This window comes from Alosa pseudoharengus, unplaced genomic scaffold (genome assembly GCF_046254945.1).
Source record: "Alosa pseudoharengus isolate Yale_2024_CS ecotype anadromous, Long Island Sound unplaced genomic scaffold, YU_APseudo_1.1 YU_APseudo_1.1_scf_21, whole genome shotgun sequence".
Lineage (NCBI taxonomy): Eukaryota > Metazoa > Chordata > Actinopteri > Clupeiformes > Clupeidae > Alosa > Alosa pseudoharengus.
The window spans coordinates 35,556,915-35,583,126 of NW_027468674.1; the positions used below are offsets into that span (position 1 = coordinate 35,556,915).

The following is a 26,212-nucleotide window of genomic DNA, read 5'->3' on the forward strand; positions in this document are numbered from 1 at the left end:
CTGTTTGAATGACCTCCCCAGACACACAGACATTGGGTTCACAGTGAGATACAGTGTTGCTTTTGCTAAAAAACATACAGACTGCCTAGGCTACTGGTGCTAACTAGTCTAGGCTACAAGCATTTAGCGATCTGTGTGACAGCTACATAGTGCTAGGACTACAGTGGCTAACCGATTGATGTTTTGTAGGTAAACAGTTCTTCACCTGCTGAGAGCCGAGATGATCCTCAGGAGGATGGGTATACTGGTCGTCGAGACAGGCTTGCAGCTTATCTATCGACCCACCGTTCCGAGAAGCTAAAGCGAAAACTTCCCTCTGAAGAGCAAGCCAACGCAATTGCAAAGGAGGAATTGCAGCTCAAACGACAGGTGCTTCAGCGAATGGAGGAAACCGAGAGGGAGTTTTCTGACAACATGTCAAGATTAACTGGAAGTGTGGAGAGGCTCACCAATTATATTGCAGAGGGCTTTGCCATGATGCGCCAGTCGATGTTCCAGCAGCCTCCATCTCAATATCCTCTCTACCACCAGCTGAACAGCCAGCGATATGGACACCCCCCCCCACACACACACACCAAACCCAACTCCCAGCCCTTCCACATCAACACAACAGAACTCTTTCTCTTACTCCCAGTACTTTGAAGAGTGACACATGTGCGTGTATGGTAGCGGAATTAATCAGTTCCTGTGATGTGTTCGGAATGTAGGCATATATGTTAGCAGTTTTTTAATATTGTTGAATATTTTGAGATCTTTTTTGCTGTTGAATACATTTGATCAAATTACATTGCCTGTCTTTCTGATTTCTTACTTCTAGGATAGGCTACTTAGGTTGATAATGTGATATCAGGGTTTCACACATCTATTAATGCCAGCATCACCGGGATTAAATAGCCGGGACAAAATAGCCTAACACCTACATAACTCAGTGGCAGCATGAGGCAAACATTAAAATTAAACATCCTTTGTGAAAGGCTAAATGATTTAGATTTTAAAGTTTCTAATGTTGCCATAGAATCATTAGGCCTTGCTAGGTCTCACTGTTGCTTCCAACTGCACAGGCCTATCTCAAACTTCTCCATTTAATTCTAGCTATATGAAGGCAACAGTATTAACATCAATTAATTTTAAGTCATTATGCTATAGCCTAGTAATTTATTATTAATAGACATTCAATCATGAGTATTCATCAAGAAATGTTAACAAAGGCTTTTATTAAGATAACAATTAGGCCTTAGCCTCAACAACCTGTCAGCTGGCCTGGCTAAACGAACAAGGCTCACATAACGTCAAGGATCCAGATATCTGGTCAGTACATGTCTGATGCGTCTTCCCTCTGACTCGTTGCACTCTGTGCGGAAGTTGTTGTGCTGAGTTGAAGGCTGAAAGTCTCGCTCGTAACGAATAGTCGCATCAACAGTTGATTGCGCGAGTGCTTCATTGTTGGCTTCGCAGAAATTGTGGAGAACAAAACATGCAATGATAACCAGTGGCAAATCATTAAGGTTCAAGTCCATTGCTCTCCAGAGTGCACCGAAGCGGGCCTTCAAACGCCCGAAGGCGCATTCAATGACCATCCGTGCTTTGCAAAGGGACACTCCAAAATACTGCTCCTGGGGTGTCAGTCCGCCGCTTGTGTATTCCTTCATAAGGTAGGGCATTAAGGGATATGCTGGATCCCCTAACATAAACACGAGCACTGGGCTTTCTCCCTCCACGATTACTTTGGGACATGGAGGAATCGTGCCATCTCGCAGGTGCTTGTTAATTTTGGAGTTTGCAAATACACGGGCATCGTGAACGCTGCCGGGCCATTTTACAACTACATCTATGAAGCTGTATTTGTAATCGCACACAGCTTGGACGTTTAGGGAGTACCTGTTCTTTCTGTTCAGGAAGTCCATTGAATTTGACGAAGGCTGTTTAATTTCTATGTGTGTGCCATCGATAGCTCCTATACATTGATGTATACCATGGGCTTGAAAGAAATGGCAGGTAAGGTCCGCTACGGCAGGCTCAGTCAGTGGCAGGGTGATGTATTCGGAACCCAGGTGATTGGCAATAGCTTTACATACATCTCTGATTATTTTGGAGACAGTTTGACGGGCCAAGCCGAAAGAGTTAGCTGTTTTCCGTAGCCTACCTTCATCACTCAGGTAATACAGAGTACAGGCAACCTTTTTGACCACACTACTGGATCGATCTCTCATGCGAGTCGTCTGGCCTTCTATGTGCGGGCGCAAAATGTCACTTAACTTGTATAGGCTGCCTCTCGACATCCTGAAGTTTTCTTTCCACTCCTCTGGCAGCACTGTCTGGCTAACAAAATTGTCCCACCAGCTAGCTGTTCGGCCGGGTCTTATCCAGAAACCCCGCTCCATGTAAGGTTTGCAGCGTCTTTGCGTTTTTCTCCCATCGCTTAAGCACAACAAGTACAGCGCTCGCCTTCTGCATTGGAGTAACGAATATGTATTAAACAGTATGACGAGTTGTAACTGAAGATACATCAGTAAATTGTACAGAGAGATCATCATTTCCATTTCACTTAATTTAATTAACAGCGTCTTGTCTCGGGCACAGGCTTGCGGCAGTGTCATGGCAACCGAACGTCATCTTCTCTGAAAACCTTCGTTTACCCTGTACACACTACAGTGCGAACCTGGAGTTTTCACATTTATCCACCTCAGCGATCGTTTTTGAAAAGCTTCGTCTTCAGTGTCGGAATTTGCCGTTTTAATGTGGATGGAAGGGCTAAACGGTTACTTATTTATGTGTTTATAGATTTACCCGGGTTAGTGTGGACAGGGTCTAAAACTGCTCAAATATGTTCAACATCCAGTATTACTGAAAGGTGCATCATTCGAGGTGGTCGCCTTCCAGTGACATCATAATATGCAAATTAGATGAGTAAATTTACCCCCTTCATTAACTTTTGTTCATACTCAATGATTTTCACTTTATCTCTGACCACTTTCAAGCCATGGCCTTTTCAAATTTTGATGTAAAAATCCAATGCGTTTTTTTTTTTTATCCCTGGCGCCTTAAGGGTTAAAACATCCTACATTGTAAAGTTTTTAATATATATTTAATTGTAGACCAGAACCATTTTAAGAATGTACAGTATGTAGCCATACATCTGTAACATTAACTTGATATTAGTGATACTTTCAAACTGTTGCTGGGTTAAGTTTTAGCTTTTGGTTCCAAATCCCTTTCCCATTCAATCTTTAAACAACAACGTAAGCGGAGCGCATTCACGCTGCTCGCACGCATAGACAGCAAAAGAAAAGCTTGCTTGTCTGGTGTAGCCAATGAAAGCATATCTTTGCAAAAGTTCTGTGGCCATTCTTCGTCATGTCATGCCATGTGTTCGTCCCATACGGTTTGTTAATGATTGTTCAAGGACTGAAAAACAATTGCTTTAGCTCATGGGCCTTTTCTCCTCCATACTGCAATAGCGCCAAAAATTAACATGAACAAATGGAACAAAGATGTTGGTAGTGTTGCATATTGATATTGGTATTTTAGAATCAGATGATACAGTTGCTTAATATATAAGGGCTTATAGGACTACATAATATTGATAATTAAAATGGAAAAATCACATAGGCCTATTATTTAGGAGGATTACCCAGGCTGCAAAAAAGGGTCTGTTTGTTTCAAATCAGTAGCCCTCCGTATAATTTCGGGTCCTTCAGGTAGCCCTCATTCACAAAAAGGTTGGAGACACCTGGACTAGTATTCCTCTGTTCAATTAGCCATAATACATAACCAAAGTAATCCGGTTGTGAAATTGCAGCAAATTTCCACATTGTTTCCAAAATAATGAATTTGCTTTCCATATCAAAGAATCAAAAGGTAGTCACAACATGCACATATCAACTGTGTCTTGGGCTGCAAGTTACAAATGCAGAGGAGTATTCTTCATCCAGTTGTTCAGTGGCAAGACTTAATAAAACAATTCATAATACTGTAAATAACATATTGTAGCGTCGGTGATGTTCATGTCTAACGTTAAATGAGTGTCTCCCAGAATGCAGTGCGAGTGAATGCTAGAATGTGTAATATCAGTTATAATAGTTGTAGTTACGTTTACCATGTTGTGTATTTGTTAGCGTGTTAGTCTCTTTAGTTGTACCTCATGTGCTTATCCTCGTGTTGATGTGTGTGGTAAACCCTTATTGTGTGTTGCATGTGCGGCTGAGACTACCCCTGTGTTGCCCTATGTAGTTGTCTGATTGTGTCTGAGTCTTCCTGTTCCAATAAATGGCTGTCCTGGCCAGAGGTGAATCTTGTCTGAGGGTGAGATCGCTACAATATGTATGTCAGTGAATATATTTTTGTAAATTGCTAAGCCATAAAATATCCCACCATTATGATCCTTATATTACCAGCTTCCAGACAATCTCACCTACACAAATTATATTTACATTTATTCATTTGGCAGACGTGTTTATCCAAAATGACTTACAACAATTAATACAATTTAATCTACAGAGCTACAGCTACTACCCTGGAAATCCAGAGTTCTCACGAAAACACAATTTGAATTGTCTCTGCGAGACACTCTGGCAATGAATAATGATACATGTTACTTTTACCCCTTCTGAGGCGGGCCAGAGGCGAGCTAAACAGATGACGACAGCGCTGCAACAAATCAGTCATTAAACATTGGTAGTAGTGTTATCCAATTGCATCGGAGTCCAGAATCAGTCAGTAAACATTGGTCTTAGTGTTATCCAATTGCGTGCAGTGAGATTTTCAAATGCATGCTTGGTGCCGCCCCTCGTGTTGGGCCATTTTCATTATTCGTGGCCAGACCCTTAATCTTAATCTTGATTACCAGGGTCTGGATTTTCCAGGCTATACAGCTACAGCAATAGAATAACATTTAAGCTACAGTGCAGAGTACGGCTGGTTTTGGCGAACAGTGCCCTGTATCGCCTACGGGGGGAAGGAGGTAGAACAGTTTGTGACCAGGATTTGAGGGGTCTGCAGAGATTTTTGCTGCCCTTTTCCTGACCCTGGACTGGTACAGGTCCTGGATGAAGGGAAGGTCAGCTCCAATGATCCTCTCTGCAGCCCTAATTGTCCATTGCAGTCTTCTCCTAAAGTCCGCTGTCATCTCCACTTAGTTTCCCATGCAACCTAGACGCAAATGAAAGTCTGTAAACAGACAAATCTAATGGGCAGCAAGTTCTGCTTGAAAACGAGAGAGCAAACCAGTTGCTGCGAGCAAAGTTAAGCCAATGCTTTTACTTCGGCAGGTAGACTGTGAAATAACCTGGAAGATGAAGAAGGAGGCATGGCAAATTCCGTCATGCTCCTCCTGAACGTCCTTTTGTAAATACCATTATGTGGGCAAAACCAAACGTGAACTGAAAACCAGAATATGTGAGCACACATGTTTCATATACAATCAGGATGAACAATCATTAGTCATTTATCTATCTATTTCAACAGCTTTACTGATAACATTATGGAATGGCAGTATGTGAGGATTGACATGGTGCAAATACCACGCTGAGGTGGTGACAAAATGTTACTACAGAGGAATTAATTTTTTTGGGCACTCTCATTCCCAAATTATATGAATGAAGAAATTGTTCTGAATTGTTCTGAATCTGTAATTGTGCCATGGTTGTGGTTATGGGACTTTGCAGACGCCTTTGTCCAAAGTGACACACACATACAAAAAACAACATAATATCTAAAATATAACAGGGAGCAGATTAGAATGTTGGTCAAACTATAATAAGGAGAATAGCAATAATAAACAACAATGTCAATTCAATAAATAGCCTAATAAAATAAGCAATGAAAATGAGGGGAAAAGCAATAATAAACAATAGTGTCCATTCAATCAATAATATTAAAAAAGCAATGACATGGTAAGACTATATTAAGGAGAATATCAATAATAAACAATAATGTCAAATTAATCAACAGCCTAATGGAAATAAAACAATATTATACAAACCATAATGCATAATAGTGGGGGGCCTTAAGCACATTTTCGTGCAAATTCTTCTAAAAGCGCCTAATTTGGCACAAATGTAGCTTAGGTCATACTGAAATGATTTAGCTAGGGCGCTGGAGTCAACGACCCTTGGGGCCAAGATGGCGGCCAAATCCAATATGGCCGCTGCCCGAAAAGGGTTCCGGCTATAACTTTTGAACCACATGAGTTACAAATGCAAACTTGATATCTTTTTCAGCTTAATTTATAATGGGAAACACATAGGAATGTTAATATTTATGACCCAGTACATCTGGACCCCTTATTCCTTTAATTCCAATATGGCCGCTGTCCAAAAAAGCAGTTTTGGCTGTAGTTTGGGGCCTCGCACCCCATTGTTCGTGCAAATTCATCTACAAACACGAAATTGACACAGATGTAGCTGAGGGCATACTGAAATGCCAGGGCATCCAAGGGACCTAGATGGCAGCCAAATCTAATATGGGCGCTGCCTGAAAGGGATTCAGCTATATATAGCTTTTAAAGCAACACCAAAGAACTTTTCCTCTGTCGCACGCACTATTTGTTTATCCAGCACCAGCTTTGCAAATAACAATGTCCACAGACAATGTAGAATATGTTGCATGATTTTATGAAAGTAGGATGTATTGCGACATCAGATGCAAGTCAAATTTGTAGTTTGTCATGTCTCATTCCATCGAACTACAGATCCGCTACCCGATCCGGCAAACTTACATAGTGCGGTTAGCCGATAGGGGCCGCAAAGCGAATGCTGAAAGTGCTGTTCACTCAATTACGAGTTGATGAACCACTGAAACGATTTTGGAAACATTATTTTAAGATACAAAAAAACTCTTTGGTGTTGCTTTAAGCCAGATGAGATACAAATACAAACTTGATGTCTATTTTACCTTTTTTGACCATGAGGAACCCATAGGAATACTTACATTTATGATTGAGTATATCAGGACCCCCCAAATTCCCTAAATTCAATATGGCCTCTGTCCAAAAAAGTGTTTTGGCTACAGATTTTGAACCAAATGCACTACAAATGAGGATGTGGTGTCTATTTTATGTTTATTGACCACAAGAAGTCCATTGGCATATTTATATTTATGCTTGTCATATTTATATGCTTAAGTCTGGAATCTGTATTCTTTTCAAATATCCGTGGAGCGATTGAACGTTTTTTAAGGAACTGTAGTGCTGTCCTTTTTTCTATACATTTATTACACTACAGAAAGGATCTAGAACCCAGTCGACTTTTTTCAGAGGGTGTTAAGCGAGTTTTTCCATTGATCTACGTCACCATGTGGTTGTCATATTGGCTTTCATATCAGTTTCCTGTCCTGATTTTAGAGATTTTTTAAAAAAGAAAATCAAAGCAGTCTACCCTTTTCTATTATGGTTCTGATTTTAGATACAAAGGGCAACTCCAGAAGATGAGTTTAGCTGTTGCCAATAGTTTTAGTTGAATATTTTATGACCCCCCGTATTGGAGCTGGGTAGTAAATCCAGTATCCTCTGGTTCTAATTAATAAAACTACGCTTGACAAGTGGAACATGTTCATAAGATCATCAGTGGCATGTTCATATTTTTACCATATACTCTCTCATGTGTTGCCTTATTTCATTATTGTTTCTTTGCCTTATTGTTACTTACTCTTTTGTTTGCTTTCAGGAGTGACTGGGTGACATCTTACAAAGTGCTGGTTAGCAATGACAGCCATACGTGGGTCACCCTAAATAATGGGTCTGAGGACTTGGTGAGTTGCTAAAGGGATAAATTATTTCATTTTATAATGCATCCTTAAAAAGACACAGTGCAAAAACATTTCATTCAGGTTTCAGATTTCATTTATTGGTTTGACAGGGCGGAAACATTAGACAAACATAGTGTTTTTACAGTCCTGAATTTAGTTAAACAACAAAGTAAAACTCACAATTAAGGGCATATATAAAACAAGCTAAAATTATCAAGAGGACAAGTGCAGTAAGTATACAATTACTTATAGTACAGTTTAAGAGCATGTGGGATAAAAGGGAGTTCATGTTTTTTGGTTTTGCTCCTGGACGTAACCAGCAGGGTTGGGTAGTAACGGATTACATGTAATCTGGATTACGTAATCAGATTACAAAAATTAAGTAACTATAATCAGCCCAGATTACAATAAAAAAATTGTGTAATCAGATTACAGTTACATTGTTGGGGATTACCTGATTACATTTTATCATGCAAACAATACAACTTTTTTATGATAGCCTAGCTATCTTTTAATTTGACAAGCGGTTCATTCGGATGTTCACTGTTTAGACTTTTTAAAGATATAGTTAAGAACAAAATTATTCATACCCCTGGCAAATATTGATTTTTCTCTTGACCAATATGTTTGTTCTTAAAATGACACTTGCACATGCCAAAAGGTTGCAAAACAATGTGGTAAAAACATGGAATCAAAAAAAGTGTTTTTATCTTTTTTAACATTTTTATGAAAAATTGCGTATTCAAAAGTTATTCATACCCTTTTTAAACAATCACTGGAAACATCTTTATTTACCACCACAGCTCTCAAAATGATTCATATAATACCCACCAAGCCTCTTCATGTCTCCACAATGATTGTACACTGCACCTTTTTAGCAGCAATCTGGGTTTTGAGGCAGGAACAATTATTTGCCATCACTTTGGCCTTGTGCTAACTTTTTTAACGGATTGAGGTCTGCTCTAAAATGTTGATATTGTTCTCTGTTAACTATTTATTGCCTTGTTTGGCTACAGTATGTTTTGGACCATAATGTTCAAATGCTGCCTTTTGGGGCAGCCATGGCCAACTGGTTAGGGCTTCGGCCTTTGGGCTTGCCGATTCGACTTCACTAGTTCACTGACTGGGATAAATGCAGAGACCAAATGTCCCTCATGGGATAACAAGATATACTTACTTACTAACTGACATAGGCTACTATTGGGGCAGGTCTCTCGGCACACTGCCTGATCTTTTCCCCCTCATCTTAATGTAGCCTCTTGTTTAAGTGTTACCGTTTACTTTGAGAAAGTCACCAGGTCCCCCTGGTTGAAAAACATCCCAAAATAATAATTCTCACCCCCACAATTGAAACGGACATGGTGTCATTTGGGTTTAATGCTTCCCTTTTTTATGCCAATCTCAGGCCATGTCCCTGGGTCAAAAAAATCCAGAGAAAGCTAAATTATTTGTCCAGGTGTGCCCTTATAAAGGTTAAGCCGAGTTGTGCATGTTTGGAGAAGAGTGGAGAAGAAAAATAGAATGAGAATTCTTTCACCAATTCTGTGATGGTGTCTTTTACTTAATGGGCATATTTATTGAAGTAATCTAAAAGTAATCCTAAAGTAATCAGATTGCGTTACATGTTTTTGGTAATCCAACTGATTACGTTATTGATTACAAAAATTGCCATGTAATTTGTAGTCAGTAATGGATTACATTTCAAAGTAATCTGACCCAACCCTGGTAACCAGTTCCCTACAGTATGTCTTCTCAATGAGTAGGCAGTTGTAGAAGTTCTAGTGAGAAACATGCAGGGGGGAAGAACTGTCCTTAAGTGAGTTGGTAATTGGTATTTAACTCATAATTGCTTTTCAAAGATATCATTGGTTGAAGCATACTTGCCACATAGGTAGGTGGAGACTGTAGAGATGGAGGTAAAGAAGCTGAAGACGTAAGAAGTTAAAATAATAAAGGCACCCCTCCAGGAAAAGCGATATGGGAAATATTTGGAAAGGTTCTTAAAGAAGATGACAGTGGTGCAAGTTATGTTCTATGTACTTCTTGCGAAGCCATTTAAATTTATGACAGCCACAAAACAGGTACGACCAACGTAACTCGTCTCAAACGCGGCACTGGTAGACTAAGCCCTCCCAGCGAAACCGAGTAGCCTAAGTGCAATTTCCAGACTTCAAGCAAGCAATAGATAGCTTTATATACTGACCTGGAACAGCTTTTTTAGACTAGGTACAAGACCTAATGACAAATGTCGCTCAGTAAAATAATGCTGATACTTTGTCACCTGCCCACGTTAAACTTTTAGCCTACAGCCGTGAGCAGGCGCCTGCAGGAATAAATGTTATGGTAAACAGACTACACAGCCATATCTACCGGTATTTATAGGCCATATAAAAGTTACCTTATTATACGGCTCTTCACAATGCTAGTAGAACGTTCCATTGACTTGAATGGGATTTCCCAAAGTTCTAGCGGTAAATAAATTCATGTAATTACCGCTGCAAACATATAATTACCGCTGTCAATGGCAACGGGTTTTGTGCTTCTGATACGTCTTTCATATCACTACGCAAGGACTGGAACTTCATTCAAAAGTGAAAGCAGACGGTTGATCAGTTGTGTTCTTCAGGCCGGTTCGCCCTGTCAGGACTTATTTTCCCAGTATTGACCGGCGTTCTATACATTATTCCTTACTTAGTTCGTTGTGTCTGTGACTTTAAACAGTGTATGTATGTGCTTCAGTAAAGCTTTGTGCTTCATTCAGCATTATAAACCAGTTCTTATGCAAACGTTTTGACCAGCAATGTAACTCTCTTGCCTACCTTGCTGCCTTCACCATTTCTGTTTTTGAAAGAAAAATGTATGTCCATGGCCTTGAAATCTCGTGTTTAGCTAATCCTTAGCTGGTTGCAGGCGTGCTTCTACTCTTATTCTCATTCTCTCTCCTGTGCAAACATTATGTCCTGCATGCCTAGCTGTGTGAAGTTCTACTGCATGAAGTTTCGCGAATAAATTAATTTGTTTTACACTAATGGCCTACTGTCACACTGCATGGTAGGGTATGACCAAAAGCACACATTTTGTAAATACCGTAAATCCTGAAATTATGGCCGGGATTCTATTTATAGCGGGGCCTCGGATAATAGCTGGGGTCGTGGTCGATTCGGACAAATAAAGGCCGGCCCCAAAATACAAGCCAAGATAATAATAGCCAGTAGGGCTATCAGTCCATTAGTACTAGAAGACATTGTTTCAATTTAACTCAATTAAATAAAAGAGCTTTTATATTGTTGGTTGGTTTAATAGTTGCCAATGAAAAGTCATTGTACATGTACACCATGGGTCTCCCAACACGTTGCTCTTAAGATACCAGTCGTTTGCCATCCCTTCTGAGCTTACCAGAGGCTGAAGCAGTTATTAGGCTACATTATTGGGCTTTTTAAACACAATTGTTGCCACGAGGCATTCCCGCCTACAAATTTAATAAAAAAGTATCATATCATACATCATTATCATATCATATCATACATCATTAAAAAATAACTCGAGTTAGGCTTGGCTATGCAGTACGATTTCCATTAAACATAGCGCATGTTCACAGCTCAATAAGCGGGCGGAAATCCCAACACACTTTCAACTACATGAAACTTAATAGTGAACAATCAAATACCCCCAGATTTCAGTGTCCATCAGTCCCAACATTAAACAATATAATCAAACAGTCCAAAAGTAAATTAAATCCCAAATCACACCGAAAACCTGCCCCCAAGAAATAACAGATACTACACTCGATCTTAGCTACATTACTACTTAGCTAATTGTTCCACTGTAATAACTATTATATACTGTATATAGCCTAAGGTTTAACCCTATGAGGCCGATGGATGCAATGTGCATCCAAATTCACTCCCATTCTTCTCTGTTGAATTGCTTACAGAATACTTGCCACACAGATATCAAATACATATCACGTGAAAGCAACCCTAAGCTAGTGGCTAGTTCCTGTGATAAATGGTGCACAAAAAATGTAAGGCTGAATTTACATGAAATGTTATCATGCTTACATTATCACCACACCCCTTGCCCTCGGTGGAATACATCACAAACTCTTCACTCACACATAGCAAACAATCAAAATGCAGCAAACAAAGATAGCATTCCTCTGTAGAATTAGCCATTCCAGAGTAACCTGGTTTTGAAATTGTAGCAAATTTCTACATGAAATTCTTATGTTATAATGCCCCAAAATAATGTATTTCCTTTCTATATCAAATAATCTAAAGTTGGTCAATGCCAGATCAACTGTGCATTGGGCTAAATGGCATGCACATATGCAAGCACAGGTTACTTCAGGTCACAAATGCACATGTATAAGGGTCATTCCACGTCAATTCAACCAGGGCCCACGCACTTAGGTCTCAAAAAATTCTGAAAAAATTACCAGGTGTACCTACTGTATGTTACCCAGGAGACATACTGTAAAATTACTTTTATGTAAGATCAATACTTTCCAAGATACAGCCAGTTTTACAGGGGGAGGGGATGTCGATTTTGTCCGGCCTCTTTTTTTTGTCAAAGTTCACAAGCCCAAAGCACAAGAACTAAACCATGTAGGAGGCTCAAATTTTGCATGCTGGTACATCAATAGGAATACCATGTAGCAAAATTGTCACATTTGGTCTGGATGATCCTGCATGGTCATAGCTGTCCCTCAAAGTTGATCATGTTATGATCAACTTTGTTATAAATGTTTTGGAGTTTTTGGCTGGGCTCTGTTTAGGCCTTCAGAAGACATATTTGTACTCAACATAGGCTCTTGATTTATTTCCCTTACTGAGATAAGTAGAAACACTCTCACAAAAAGCAAAGCAAAAGCAAAGGTGTACTGTGGAGTGGGTAAGACTGTTTTTAGTGGCAGGCTAACACATACTGATGACTTGCGCTAGCCTAGCACCTGCGAACTAAATATCACACTTGCTAACTTGAAAATGAGGTTCTATGTCCAAAATCCTGAACCACCCCTTTAATGAGAAAAAGAAGGCTTTCCTAGAGGGTGACACTGAGAAAGTCAGAGACATAAGGAAGGAGCTTAGGGTGAAGATGCAGAAGGCTAAAATTGATTTAAAAAATAAAGTGGAAGAACAATTCTGCACAAGCAACAAGCTTGGGAAGGGCTTAATAAAATGATGGGCAGAGCCCCCAAAAAACAAATGGATACAACCATGGACCTCCCCTTCTTAAACAAACTTAATAATTTCTATGGAAGGTTTGACTCTTCTGATAGTAAAGACAAATGCAATACTGTCTGCATCAACATACCCCAAACCACCACAATCCAGCTGTCAGGGGAGGCAGTTAAACAATGCCTTTCAAAAATCAACCCACATAAAGCGCCTGGACCTGATGACCTCCGTGGAAGGGCACTGAAGGCATGCGCCACTGAACTAGCAACAGTTTTTACTCAATTATTTCAACTACTACTGAACACCTGTACTGTGCCGGATATGTGGAAATGATCAATTATCAAGCCACTCCCAAAGAAACCTGGATCCAAAGAATTGAATGACTTCCGCCCGGTTGCCTTGACCCCTATTTTAGCCAAATGTATGGAGAGGGTTGTAAACCAAACACCTTACCACATCCCTGAACTCACATCTTGATCCTCTACAGTTTGCCTATAAGCCTCATAGAGGGACTGAGGATGCCACTCTCACCATGGTTAACATGGTCTCCAAACATTTGCAAAACACCAATACTTATGTATGGATTTTATTTGTTGATTTTACTGCTGCCTTCAACACAATGCAAATTCACATAATGTGTGCCAGGGACATGACCTCTAATGAAATAGTACTTAATACAGGGGCCCCTCAAGGATGTGTTCTTTCTCCTGCCCTGTTTTCTATACAAATGAAATGACACTACATCATAGTACTTTTAAATTATTCAAATATGCAGATGATATGGCACTAGTGGGACTGTTTCACAAGGACGACAGTATATCTGATTATGTTGAACATGTTTTTAAGCTAGAACAGTGGTGTAAGACCAGCTCACTTCTACTCAATGCAGGTAAAACAAAGGAGCTAATTCTTAATCAAACAGGTGCTCCAACACCATTGACAAGGGAGGTGTAGCCAAGCGCACTACAAATGGGCTGGAACTGGTGCTTTTTGCCTTGTATCTGATGTGTATGCATGTGTGTGTGGGCTAGAGGGAGGGGATACATGTGATGTGCTGTGTTAATCCTGTGGATATATGTCTGTGTGTAATGGAATGAATGTGTCTACTCTATGTTTCCTATGTGTTTTATACTATTCCTATCAGTGAGACCAAAGATAATTTTCATGCAGGGCATAAAAAAAAAGGTTTGGTTCCTGTTGGTTGTTAGTTGAGGCCATGGGTCGGTAGGGATTTTTTTTTTTCCCCAGTGGCAGTAAGGGATAGGTAGAAAATCAGTCCCTCCAGGATTTCGCGAGGTTTTTTGAGACTGTTGCGACCTAAAATGCCTGGATGGAAGTTGGGTGTTTTTAGCTGTTTCTCGTGGAGAAATTGCGGGAGGAAATGAAAATTGCAAAAATAGATTTTTTTTTTTTTTAAATGTAGGACAATTAAGGTTAGTAAGACCAAAATCACACTGATCATCTTGATGCTTATTAAAAAAGGATAATCAAAGGTAAACAGTAAGGATTACAGAAAATCAAAGTAGGCCTACTTTATTTGTGAAAATGCTTTGACTGAGGTAATTCACAAAGCAGTATAACCTTTCGTAGAACTGTCCAAAAAAAACAGTCACCTTAAGAGATGGCATCATGTCATATGTTTCAATACATTCATATATTTTGTAATTCATATTAAGTTCATATCTTTTTAATAATTCATAGTCTGTGGCCTGCATAATTACTAATAGCAAGTACAGTAAGTATCTAGTAATTTCATATTGATTTAAACTATTTGACTACACTTCTGTTTAATGTCATTACATTGGTGGTGTACGTCTAATTGACTGCCTGCCCCTTTAAGGACATGAGAGTAGCCTATTTACATTCCTGAGTGGATTGGAAGGCTTGCATCTCACTGTGTTCGGCTACGAGTGTAAATCACTTTTTGCATAATGCATTACGATATGTGGATGCAATTGGGAATGTATTCTATGTCATTAGTTAAAATAAATGTTAAAAAAACAACTCGAATGAAATCATTCTTGGATCATAGAAGAGGTAAATGTCTTGCAATTTTATTAATTTCTATGATTTTGGTAGCACTACTCAAACTAAGCCCACAAGCTAGCAAACATGACGCTAAAAGGACATATCCAGGTAAACGTTTGCCAATGGGTTGCATAGCCTACTCAAATGTCAGTAAACCAAGTAGGCTTACTTACTTTCATAGCCTAGGTAGGTTAGTTAGCAACACCAGGTTGAGAGATGCAAGTAAGCAGATTATTAACGTTAGCCTTCTATTTATTGTCATCAAAACTGCAGAGGAACGAACACATTAGGGCAGTCTTTGGTGTCATATGCATAAGTGTGCCATCTGGCTCAATATTCTGCGCAAGGGACTGTTGTGGTAGGTGAAATTTCACGGTGAAACTACGATGATTGGTCAAATTTGCGAAAAAGTTGCGGTGTTTGGACAAAATTGCGAGTGCCTTGGTGACGAAAACAATCGTCTTCGTGAACAGCTGTGCATAGGCTACTTTGTAAAAGAGAGAATATGCTCATCCCTATACATAACGCAAGGGGTAATTAATGTAATTATAGTTCGCCTTTTATTTGTGGATTTATTGGTAACACTCCATAATAAGGTGCCATAATAAATAGCAAACTAGTAATTACCTAACCCTTTGTTAATTGTTACTAAAATATCTATTTGGCACAAGTTAATAGTTTTTTCATCCTTAATTAAATATTAGTTGTTTGCATAAAATCTGTATGTTAATGTTTTAACAAATCTATTAACTAATATTGTATTAATATATGTTAATAGTTAACTAAATATATTTTGGCACTAATTAACAGTTATTTCTTACATCATTTAAATGTTAAATGTTTATTTATTATTATTTACAAACTATATGCTAATATAAAAGTTAATGACATATCATTATTTATCTAGCTTTTATGATTAGCTTTGTTGAGAATTAATGGAATTTATGGTTTATGGCTTTATGGTCTTGTGGGGTGCATACGGCACCCTACTGCCAGTGGTTGCTGTCCTGTAATTGGTGACTCTCTGTCTAGTCTTTGAAAGTAGTGTACTCTTTGCCTTTGGAAGTACTATTTGGTTGCTGCTTGGATTTGGTGAAATTCAGGGGAGGGGTGTAACAGAGTTAGAAATGTAGTTTATTGTTTGTATGTGATTTTCGGCTTATTTAAGCAGCTTTATTGATATTGGTGTTTTGGAGCCCCCTTTAGAGAAACGCTATACTGCAGTTCTAGTGCGTTTTGTCCTTGTATTGTTGCCATAGCCGATCAGAAGCGGTATGCTTTGCATTGGGTAGGTTGACTGTATAAAGCACTCCCCACTTTTGTAACTGTGAAATGTTGTTTAAGTTGAAAACTTTGATATACCACCTGTATTATGTTACTTTACATGTATTTTTAAGATTTGGGTGCAATTCTAGCGACTTACACACACTGAGTCTAACGTGACTAGCTGTAAACTCCGCTAGCAACTTTCCATGCATTCAGTGTAGTTCAGTGCAGTGTGCATGGAAAGTGCAATTCAGTCTAGCAGGAAATGAATGTACATTTAGTTTAGCATTATGTTTATGCATTACCTCCGTATGGTCTACGTCTGTGAGTGTAGTGAGTCTCAGAATATTAATAAACTGTCGTTCTGTGCACCTGAACATTCCATGTCTCCCTTGCTAGTATGGCTGACAGTGATGGTATAGGAATGATGCATGTAATATAGCCCATTCAACTACTTGTTGTTTTGTTTGAACTTTTCCTAAAAGAATAAATGTGATAAGCCAGTTTTGGTCTCAGTCCCTTCACCGTCTGACTATAGTTATATATTACTAATATATTAATAAAGCTTAACCAACTTTATTATAAGGGTCCCCCATACTGATAGTTATATATTACTAATATATTAATTAAGCTTAACCAACTTTATTATAAGGGGCTCCACACTGATAGCTATATACTACTAATATATTAATTAAGCTTAACCAACTTTATTATAAGGGTCCCCCATACTGATAGTAATATATTACTAATAAATTAATTAAGCTTAACCAACTTTATTATAAGGGATCCCACGCTTATAGCTATATACCACTAATATATTAATTAAGCTTAGCCAACTTTATTGCAAGCGGTTCCGGCGCTGACAACAGTGGCAACATGTCAAGGTAGCTCCATGTTTTTTTCTTGAATTTCCCCTTGGGGATCAATAAAGTATCTATCTATCTATTGTAAGGGTCTTATGGAGAGTGGTTCATATTGGGATAGGCAGACGCACAGTTTAATAACAATTAGTTAAATAATAATATGTCATTAACTTTTCTATTAACATATACAGTAGTTTGCAAATAAACATTAAACATTTAAATGATGTAAGATATAACTGTTAATTAGTAATCACATATCAATGCAATATTAGTTAATAGATTTGCTAAAGCATTAACATACAGTTTTTATGCAAACAACTAATATTTAATTAATGATGAAAAAACTATTAACTTGCACCAAATAGATAGTTTAAATACTAGTTTGCTATTTATTATGGCACCTTATTATGGAGTGTTACAGATTTATTTAATGTAGCCTAGACTATTTAGTGTTATTTCTTCCAAGCTCATAAAATAAATTTGGGTCGCACATAAATTGACAGGGTCGGTCGGAAACCGGAACCCAAGAATTTTTTTTATGCCCAGGCATGACAATAAAGTACATTTTATTCTAAAGAATAAAGTAAAAAAAAAAAATACAACCCCAAATCAATTCAAGTCAAGTTTATTTATATAGTGCATTTCATACACAGAGGTCATTCAATGTAGCCTGGAAACCAGACTCTCTGACTTCGCAGAGAGTCTGGCCTAGATCCATAGGCATTTATTTCCGGGTGGGAGGGCACAGTTTTGAGGTTTAAAATCATTGGAGTTCCTTTGAACCGCTTTGAACCAATCACTAACAACCGGCGTTTCGTCATACAGAGAAGTTTCTCTGCAGCACGCCCATAACAAGCACGGGTGCATCTTATCAGCAAACAATCACACGTTTCATCTGCGCAACTCTCGCCAAAATGCATCATATAGTGTTTTGTGAATGTACCCAAGTCAAACTTTCATATAAATGCATAAGTACGTCCAAAGCGCCACTTTTAAGCTTGTATGCGTTGTCGTTTTCGGGTGAAATGACCTTTTGAATGGGATTCCTATAGGGCTACTACTTTTTTGATACAATCGCGTCAAAATCGCTATTAAGCTCCTAATTACCCCTTATTCATAGTTATTAAATATGTTGTTGCATATGAATTATGACAGTTATTCACCCCTAATAATACTTATCAAAGATGGTCTATTCAAAAGGAACTAGACACTAAACCATAAGTGCTAATAGTGTACAAATAACTCATAATTAAGTCTTTGTAATGCAGAATACGTTCCCTATTCTAAAGTTGGGTCTAAAATCGATTTTTGTATTTGTGCTAACTTGGCTGTCTGCTTGTTGTGTAGCTTACTGTGCGCTGTAATACACTTAAAAAGTGTGAATAGGAGGCAACTTTAGTTTAGGGAACACATAAGTGCCAAATTAATTGTGAATTAAGTGTGAACCAAGACCCAACTTTAGAATAAGGAACATATTCTGCATTACAAAGACTTAATTGACCGTTCGCAAAAGCCGCGCCCCTTAGTTATTAAGTGTGCTTGCTGCAAAGCAGCACACTTATTGTTCTTCTTAAGTTTTCTTATTATTATTATTATTCCTGTAAGCCCGATTTTGGGCCAGCTCCTGCTCCTAGACCTTTTGAGATATCACCACCGATCCAACTCTGGAACGTCCGGCCGGAACCAGTGTAGTGCGGAAATTGAAAATGACGTCACTGACCCTTGTCATTCTTCCGCCATATTGGATTGAATAGAAAGCGAAACTAAAGTTTCACAGGTCACAAATTTGGTCCGAACGCCACGAATCTTGACGTACATTATCCTTGGACCAAGCCTCACAAAAGTTACCGGAAGGATTTTTGATTTTCGAAAGCGTTTGCCCGTCACAGCCAAATGAAATCGGCGGCGAAGCTCCGAAACAGGAAGTCGTCCATATCTCAGGAACACTGTCACATATCGATACCAAATTTTGTATATGAACTGGGGACTCCAGTGTGAGGGTGCATAAGCTAAAAAAAAAAAAGAAATATTCCAAAAGTTTCCATCATTTGGCAAACCACCTACAGGTATTTGGTAACTCTCACCATTCACCTTTGCACCATTCACCTTCTATCACAATGCCTTCCAAGTACGCTCAATTTCTCTGGGTAGCCACAATCTTGAAATCCTTGCTCTGCCATGGGATAGTATGGACTTATGAACTGAAATAGCAAGGAGAACAGTAGCTATATATAGCTTACATAATAGAGTTGTTTTCACTTTGACGGTATTCAAATTAAAATTTTCCTTATTGTTAAATATCATGATGGGAGAGTATTATTAAAAATGTTACAAGTATGCAAATTCATATGTTTACGGGAAATTAGGTTTTACTGGGTTATTTTGTTGTAAAGACATGCAAGGCATTCTGGGCCATGTAATAGACAAACAGTGGTCGGCAGCTTTAACTTGATTTCCATACGTATTAATATGAATAGGTGTTTCTGTAAACCTAGGGACAATAAACAGCCATCTCTGTTACAAAAACGACCAGGTAATCGCTCACTGAAGAGGAAACTATGATAAAAACATTGTTTTCCTCAAAGCATGGATTTGACGACAGTACAAACCGGACATGTCACGTAAATGTTAAATACATCTGAACACTAGGTGGCGACGTTGTATTACATTTCACATACATACGGTGACATCATTAGAATTATGTGAGCTTCACAAGTAAGGAAGGTGCAAATATTATGTAATTTATAATGGGAAATGATTGGAAATGTTATTTCTTGTTTATTGTAATTGCAAACCATACACATCCATTCGTAAACGTACACATTTAATACTGAAAGACACTCATTTTGTTTATTTGATGTTGCCCCTAGCAACCCTGGGTGCAGCCTACAGTAGTCCAGTTTCAGAGTGACGAGTTTGTGGCCAAACAAGTGCCCAAAATATCGGTTTCCATGTGTAGAACTGTGCTGGATGGTGTGTGTCCTTTATGAAAGTAAGTGTTTTATAGAGTTACAGACATGAGTCATGTTGTAGTGGTCAACATAAATGTGCCCCTTCTGTTATTAGAATGCTAAGCGGAGAAGCATGCTAAGCAGAGAATAACTATCATTCATTTCTTGGGTGGATAGATAGGGAGTAGATGTATGTTGCTAATTGGGATTTATGTTGCTTAGCGTAATGCCATGTTCATTTGATATGAGATGCTTGTACTCGTAACTTCGTCACTCGTAACTTTAGGACTCCTATTTTTTTTACTAAGAGTAATTCAGGAAGCATTTTAGCCCTAAAAGTAGCGCCTGAGTCTGTGACAGCTTAAGCGAGGACTCCTAATAAGACCGATTCACAAACAATATTTTGTGGTGGCATTTCACGTCGCAATGTTTTGAAATGCGTCTAACAATCACGAGGGAACAATTTTGCATTGTAGGCATAACTAAGGGATGCAGTTACACCGCCAACAACAACCAATACTAGCCTACTCATTGTTTACATGTACATTAAATGTAACGTTTCATTGTGAATCAAATGAAAAGATTCTCCTCTTTGCAAACGTTGGCATAGGCATATGGTGACAGATTCATTTAATAATGTTGCTGCGTGAATCACGGTAAGCGCGTATTAAGTGGCCACTTCTTAATAGGAGTCACTGTATGGAAGTAGGCTAAGTAAAATAGAGATGTTTAAAATAAGATAAAGTTAGGATATGCCCGCTTGACAACGGCAGAGATAACTGGCCTTTGGCCATAGCAACCATCCATTTAGAACGACTGGCCTTCATAGCAACCAAGGATCTTAGCTGTGATTCATGTAGCTACAGTATGCATACAATGTGATGCAAAGTATAGAAAGGTGATGAAATATACAGAGACAGGTCAAGAAATATAGTGCAATGTAGACAGTAGTATACAGTTGATTTACAGAAGGTGGTTTAGAGTAATATGAATTAAATATAAATATGTGCAGTGTATTAGCAGTTATCTCATACAATAAGTAGAATAATGTATGTAGATGTAGCAGTAACATTATAATAGTAGAAATAATAATATAGATATATGCAGTGTATTAACAGAATATAATAAAACAGAATAAATATGGATATTCAATATGACAAATATATAACAGATATGTACATAACATACAGCTATGTGCCGTGTGGAAACAGTGTCATTGTAGTGCAGAAACAACATTATAAGAGTAGTAAGAATAAGTTAATGTGCAGGATGAATAGTATAAAGATCAGTAGAATAACTTTATAAATGTAATTACAGTAGGCCTATGTACATTTGTAAATAAATAGAAAACTATGGGTGAGAGGGATAAATTAATTTTATTTAATCGTAAAAGTAAATTGCATTCAATTAAATTGCCATTAAAAATCTTTCCAGTAGGCTTTAATGTCACACAAAAAGTACAACCAAAGCTGAGCTTGATCAACTAGAACGTCTAAAGAACCAGAACTTGAGTGGAGTTTTTTGCTGGGTCCCAGGCCATGTTGATCTGAGGGGAAATGAGAAAGCGGACAGTGCTGCAAAGCAAGTCCTCAATGAAGAAATCACAGAATGTCAAATCTGTGCCCCAGACCTTAAACCTATACTGAACTCTTACATCTCAGATAAGTGGCAATCTGAATGGGATTAATGTACCAACATCAAGCAAGGAATGTGAATTTTGGCACGTTTTCATGATCCACTGGGTCGTTATGGGCCACACAAAATACGGTGTTGCTAAAATTACTCCTATTATGGCTATTAGAGACATGCGTTCATGAGTATTCAGCTACATTTAATGAGTTAAGTAAAATACATTCACACAAAAAAAAAAACATCAATAATGTTGTGGACATTACTTTATTCTGAGATACATCAATAGGCTCTCAAAATAATCCTAAACAGACATAAGGTCTTTATAGAGCAAATCCATATAGATTATTTGTCAAATAAACCAGTAAAACAGAATTAGGGGATGGAATATATAACATTCACACTCATAGCTCATATTTTTAAAATAAATCAGTGAAAAAGTATCCTGACAAACAAGCAGCATTTGAATTCCTTAGTCATATTTCATCATTTCAATTCTTCTAGGTTACCTGATAGCCCAGTTTGAGAGGTGCAAGACACGTGACATTTTTTATTTTTGCAGCCAATCACTGCTGTTGTTTTATTTTATTGATTTGATCTTAGTCATAGAAGCTAAATTCAAAGGCAGGCCACAGGTAAAATCCAACGAGCCGCATTCACCCATGTCAATAGTTGAATAGCCCTCTCCTAGAGCTTTTGAGGTATTGCCACTGCTCCAACACTGAAAGGCACTGTTAGAATGCTTGGATCAAGCCAGGTTCAGCATAGCGTATGCCACTGTCTGCTCACGTTGCTGACCGGACCAGGGCAAGCACACTTTCGCAGTTCCCGCCGGAAATGCAGTCTAGTTATTAATATTATTAGTGGGTTTGATCCAGCAAGACCACTATTGTTCTTCTTAAGTTTACTTTATTTATTATTCCTTTTCACCCACTTTTTGGCCGAACTACTGCTCCTAGACCGTTTGAGCTATCGACGCGGTTCAAACTCCAAAAATTCAGGCCCAAACCGGTGTAACTTGCTTGTTGATTTCGTGTCGCTGGCCCTTGTCGTTTTTGAGGTATTCCCGTTTTTCGGCGTTTTTGGGCCCCATTGAAATGAATGGCGGAATGTATAAGGATTCTAATTCGATTGTGACATCACAGCTCTAATTGTTTAACCCTTAAAGGAGTACCGTCACACTGGTGTGACGGGAATGTTGGGAAATTAACATTCTAAAGAATATCTGGGTTCATTGAATTCAACATAGAATTTTAGAACCTTCAATTGTTGCGGAACTTAGAATGTTCAAAAACCTACACCTTTAAAGATGAACTGAACTGGAATTTGAAGTAAAGGTGATATAACAGATGTATTTTATTTCTTCTCATTGGTACAATGATTAAAATGGCTGAATTTATTAAAAGGGATAAAATTGTACGTTAAAAGTGGTGTTGTTGTTACACGGGCGCCGCCATGTTGGATTTCAACAATCGGCTACGTCACTGGCATGGTAAGCTACTCTGCACTAGCACTAGCAGCCATAGCAGATAATGAGTCTGAGGCTAGCTGACATGGCTGAGGAAACTAACATTAGGCCTAGCTGAGTTACATTTTGGCCATAAGCCATTTATCATAGGCTAGCCTACATCACAAAATCTCATACAAAATGAAACCAAACTAGTGAAACAAAGGCGAACACTTTAACAGGGGAAATTAATTTGGCATGAATCATACTGAACGCTATTTTGTCAATGAGCAGAAACACACACGACATTCAAACTATTGATAAGATGTGCACTATGGAAACTGGTCTGTAACTTTGGACGAATAAATGCCATTGACTTGCCATATCCTGACTTAAAAAACCCTTTTCTTGCTTACTTTATCGCAAACTCGGTGGAACAGCTTGTAGTCTTTTTCAATTCATAGAAAGGCGAGCCCACAGTCTATGTGCCATATGAGCCTAAGTTTCAACTTCGGCTTCGTTCATTCAATGCAGTCACTGGTCGCAATTACAAGTCTGGGAAGGTTCGTTCAATCGTTTAAAGTTTTAAGTGCAGTAGCCTATCTGTCCCCTTTGGAATAATATCTCGAAGTAGCCTCAGGTGAGGTCCAGTGTTAGATAGGCTACCATACGATCCAACCTAGGAAAGGGCTAGCAGCTAACACCTTGGAAACACTCTTATGTCAAACTCCACAAGCTAGCACTCCGACCATAGAGAGTATAAACCATGACTCCGACGATATCACAGATCGATAATAATGCTTTTACTAGCTGGTAACTAAACCACAGCGGGTCTGTAAACAGAATCCAATGTCCCTTTCTACTCACCCTGAAGCCAGTTGTTCACCGTCTCAGGACAGATTGTTGATGCGAGGGAGTTTAACTCGCAGTACTGCTATCCAAGAGACTCGTGCAATATCAACATCCACAAGGTAAAAATCTGCAAACTCTCCACTAACGTTAGCCTAAAATAAACGGCAAACTCGTGTATCCTCCGTGTATCTGGGGTCAACTTGGGGTAACGAAGTTTTTAACAGTTTCAAGGGAGGGAGAGAGAGAGCCCGTGTGAGTTGCTGTTACTAGTGCCAGTAGTCCATACTGCGTTAGCCTACATTGACGTGACAATGCGTGTTATATAGCTTATTTGTATATGCACATAGCCTTCGCATAGGCCTAATGTAGTGGTGGTGAGTGAGTATGCAGTTGTGTGGAGGATGTACAGTAGGCAATGTATGTGTGTGAGGGATGGAGGGAGACAGAGAGACAGCGTGCGTGTTGCTGTCTCAAGCGCCCCTCGTCCAGTTTTCTACATGACCTAGGCTAGGTCTACAGTAGCCTATGTTGTGCCGCACAAAATGTATCTATGTTGTACATTGCACAAAATGTATAACCCCCGAAATAAACACATACATAAATAAACACATTTTTCCCGTCACTTTGGCTTCCTTGAACATTTTCCCTACGTTTCGCCACTGCTTTGCAACAGATAGATTCCAGTGTCCATGCTCCGGCAGCGCCCACACAGTCATTTTCACCCAAATGATCCTACTGAAGGTTGAGCTGGAGCCTGAAACCCATCTAGTGGTAGTCAAGACACTACAGGCCTGTCCCTCACAGGCTCAAATTTGTAACCCATGCCATTAAAATTACAAATTTTCGTGTATACATAATATGCTGCAGCTGTTGCCTATAGAACTTCTCAGGTCCTACCATGCCAGTGACGTCATTGAACCTGGCAGCGTTCTAATACTAACAAACGCAATTTTGGTGTTGCTTAAAAAAGGCTACGTATTGATTTTTTTAAATTATTTTTTTAGTGTCATTTATTTTTAATTGTCATAATCAACACATTATCAATGTTGATTCTTTCAGTTCAGTTCATCTTTAAGGGTTAAGCTTGCACCTGGCAGAGTTCTGAGCCATCTGGCAGAGCTCTAATGGGCTGGGCTGGGCTGTCTGTGTATATGAAGGTGTGTGCATGTAACTTTTGACCCGTATGTCCGATTTTCATGAATGAGGTACCGTTGGAATCCTCGAAAGAAGCCCAGTTCAATGCCTTGCCAGCACTAAGTGTAAAGGCAATGTAAAAAAAGATGAGACAGCACGAAGCGCTGTCTCATCTTTTTTTTAAAGCCAAACCATGTTCATATAGGTCATTAAAAAAATAAATAAATAGTATTTTCCAAATCCATTCAGCCCAGTCCTATGCCCAGCTAGCTCCATTCAAACTTAGTCATGTGTACAGTTGTATAGATTATTACATTGAGAACCACACTTTCATGCAGATATTATGCACATCCACGCATCATTATTATTCAAGTTAAGTTACTCATCATTGCCCGGCAAGAAGTCCACAATCAATTGTCTTGCCACGATCTGTGGAGCTTACAGACAACGTTATATTACTATAGGTTATGTATGCTATTTAAAGCCGACCTAACGATGAGTCCCTTCATGACGGTGTGTTGCAATGCATTCTGGGTGCTGTGCTGTGATTCGACGGCTCGTCACCTGACCCACCAAACAACAACTCTCTGGGATGTGGCGTAAATATCGCATAAAAACCTTGTTGCCGGAACAACAGGGAAGAGGCAACAGGATAGCAGCACGAAAGATACACAGGATACACACGGAATTTTCATGGACGTCCTCATCAGTCTATGGTCTAACTTATAAACGTGTCGGGTCAACGTCAACGATATGTAAGTTAGGCTAACGTAAACGTTAGCTATTTGCTGTTGTCATATGCTTTACGTGATGGCCATTCATCACACTGAATCAGAATTACCTTAGCTCTCAGTAAGTTACAGTTTATTATAGTCATGTGATTTACATAAAGTAGTAAAAACAGTAGGCCTAATGTTAAACGTGTGAACAAGTTAAATTCTACCCCACAAGCCACAATAGGAGCGTTCAAGTAAGCGTTAGCACATATACAAACCTTTTAATGTTAGCTAACATGCTAAGCATTGAAAATGAATGCGTTAGCAATAGCCACTGCTTTTTTTGAGCTGACAAGCCCTGGAAATGCGTTAACCCTTTCGTGCCCGTGCCGAACATTCCATT

The 26,212-nt window shown here is 38.8% G+C and overlaps 1 protein-coding gene across 1 annotated transcript in view; it reads left to right on the forward strand.

Moving 5' to 3' along the window:
• The window catches only part of LOC143138210 (inactive carboxypeptidase-like protein X2), a 289,505-nt gene that overhangs the window by 100,667 nt on the left and 162,626 nt on the right, over positions 1-26,212 (forward strand). The window contains exon 4 of the mRNA XM_076298713.1: positions 7,662-7,746. Coding sequence (XP_076154828.1) covers positions 7,662-7,746 — 85 coding nt within the window. The remainder of the gene's footprint in view (positions 1-7,661; positions 7,747-26,212) is intronic.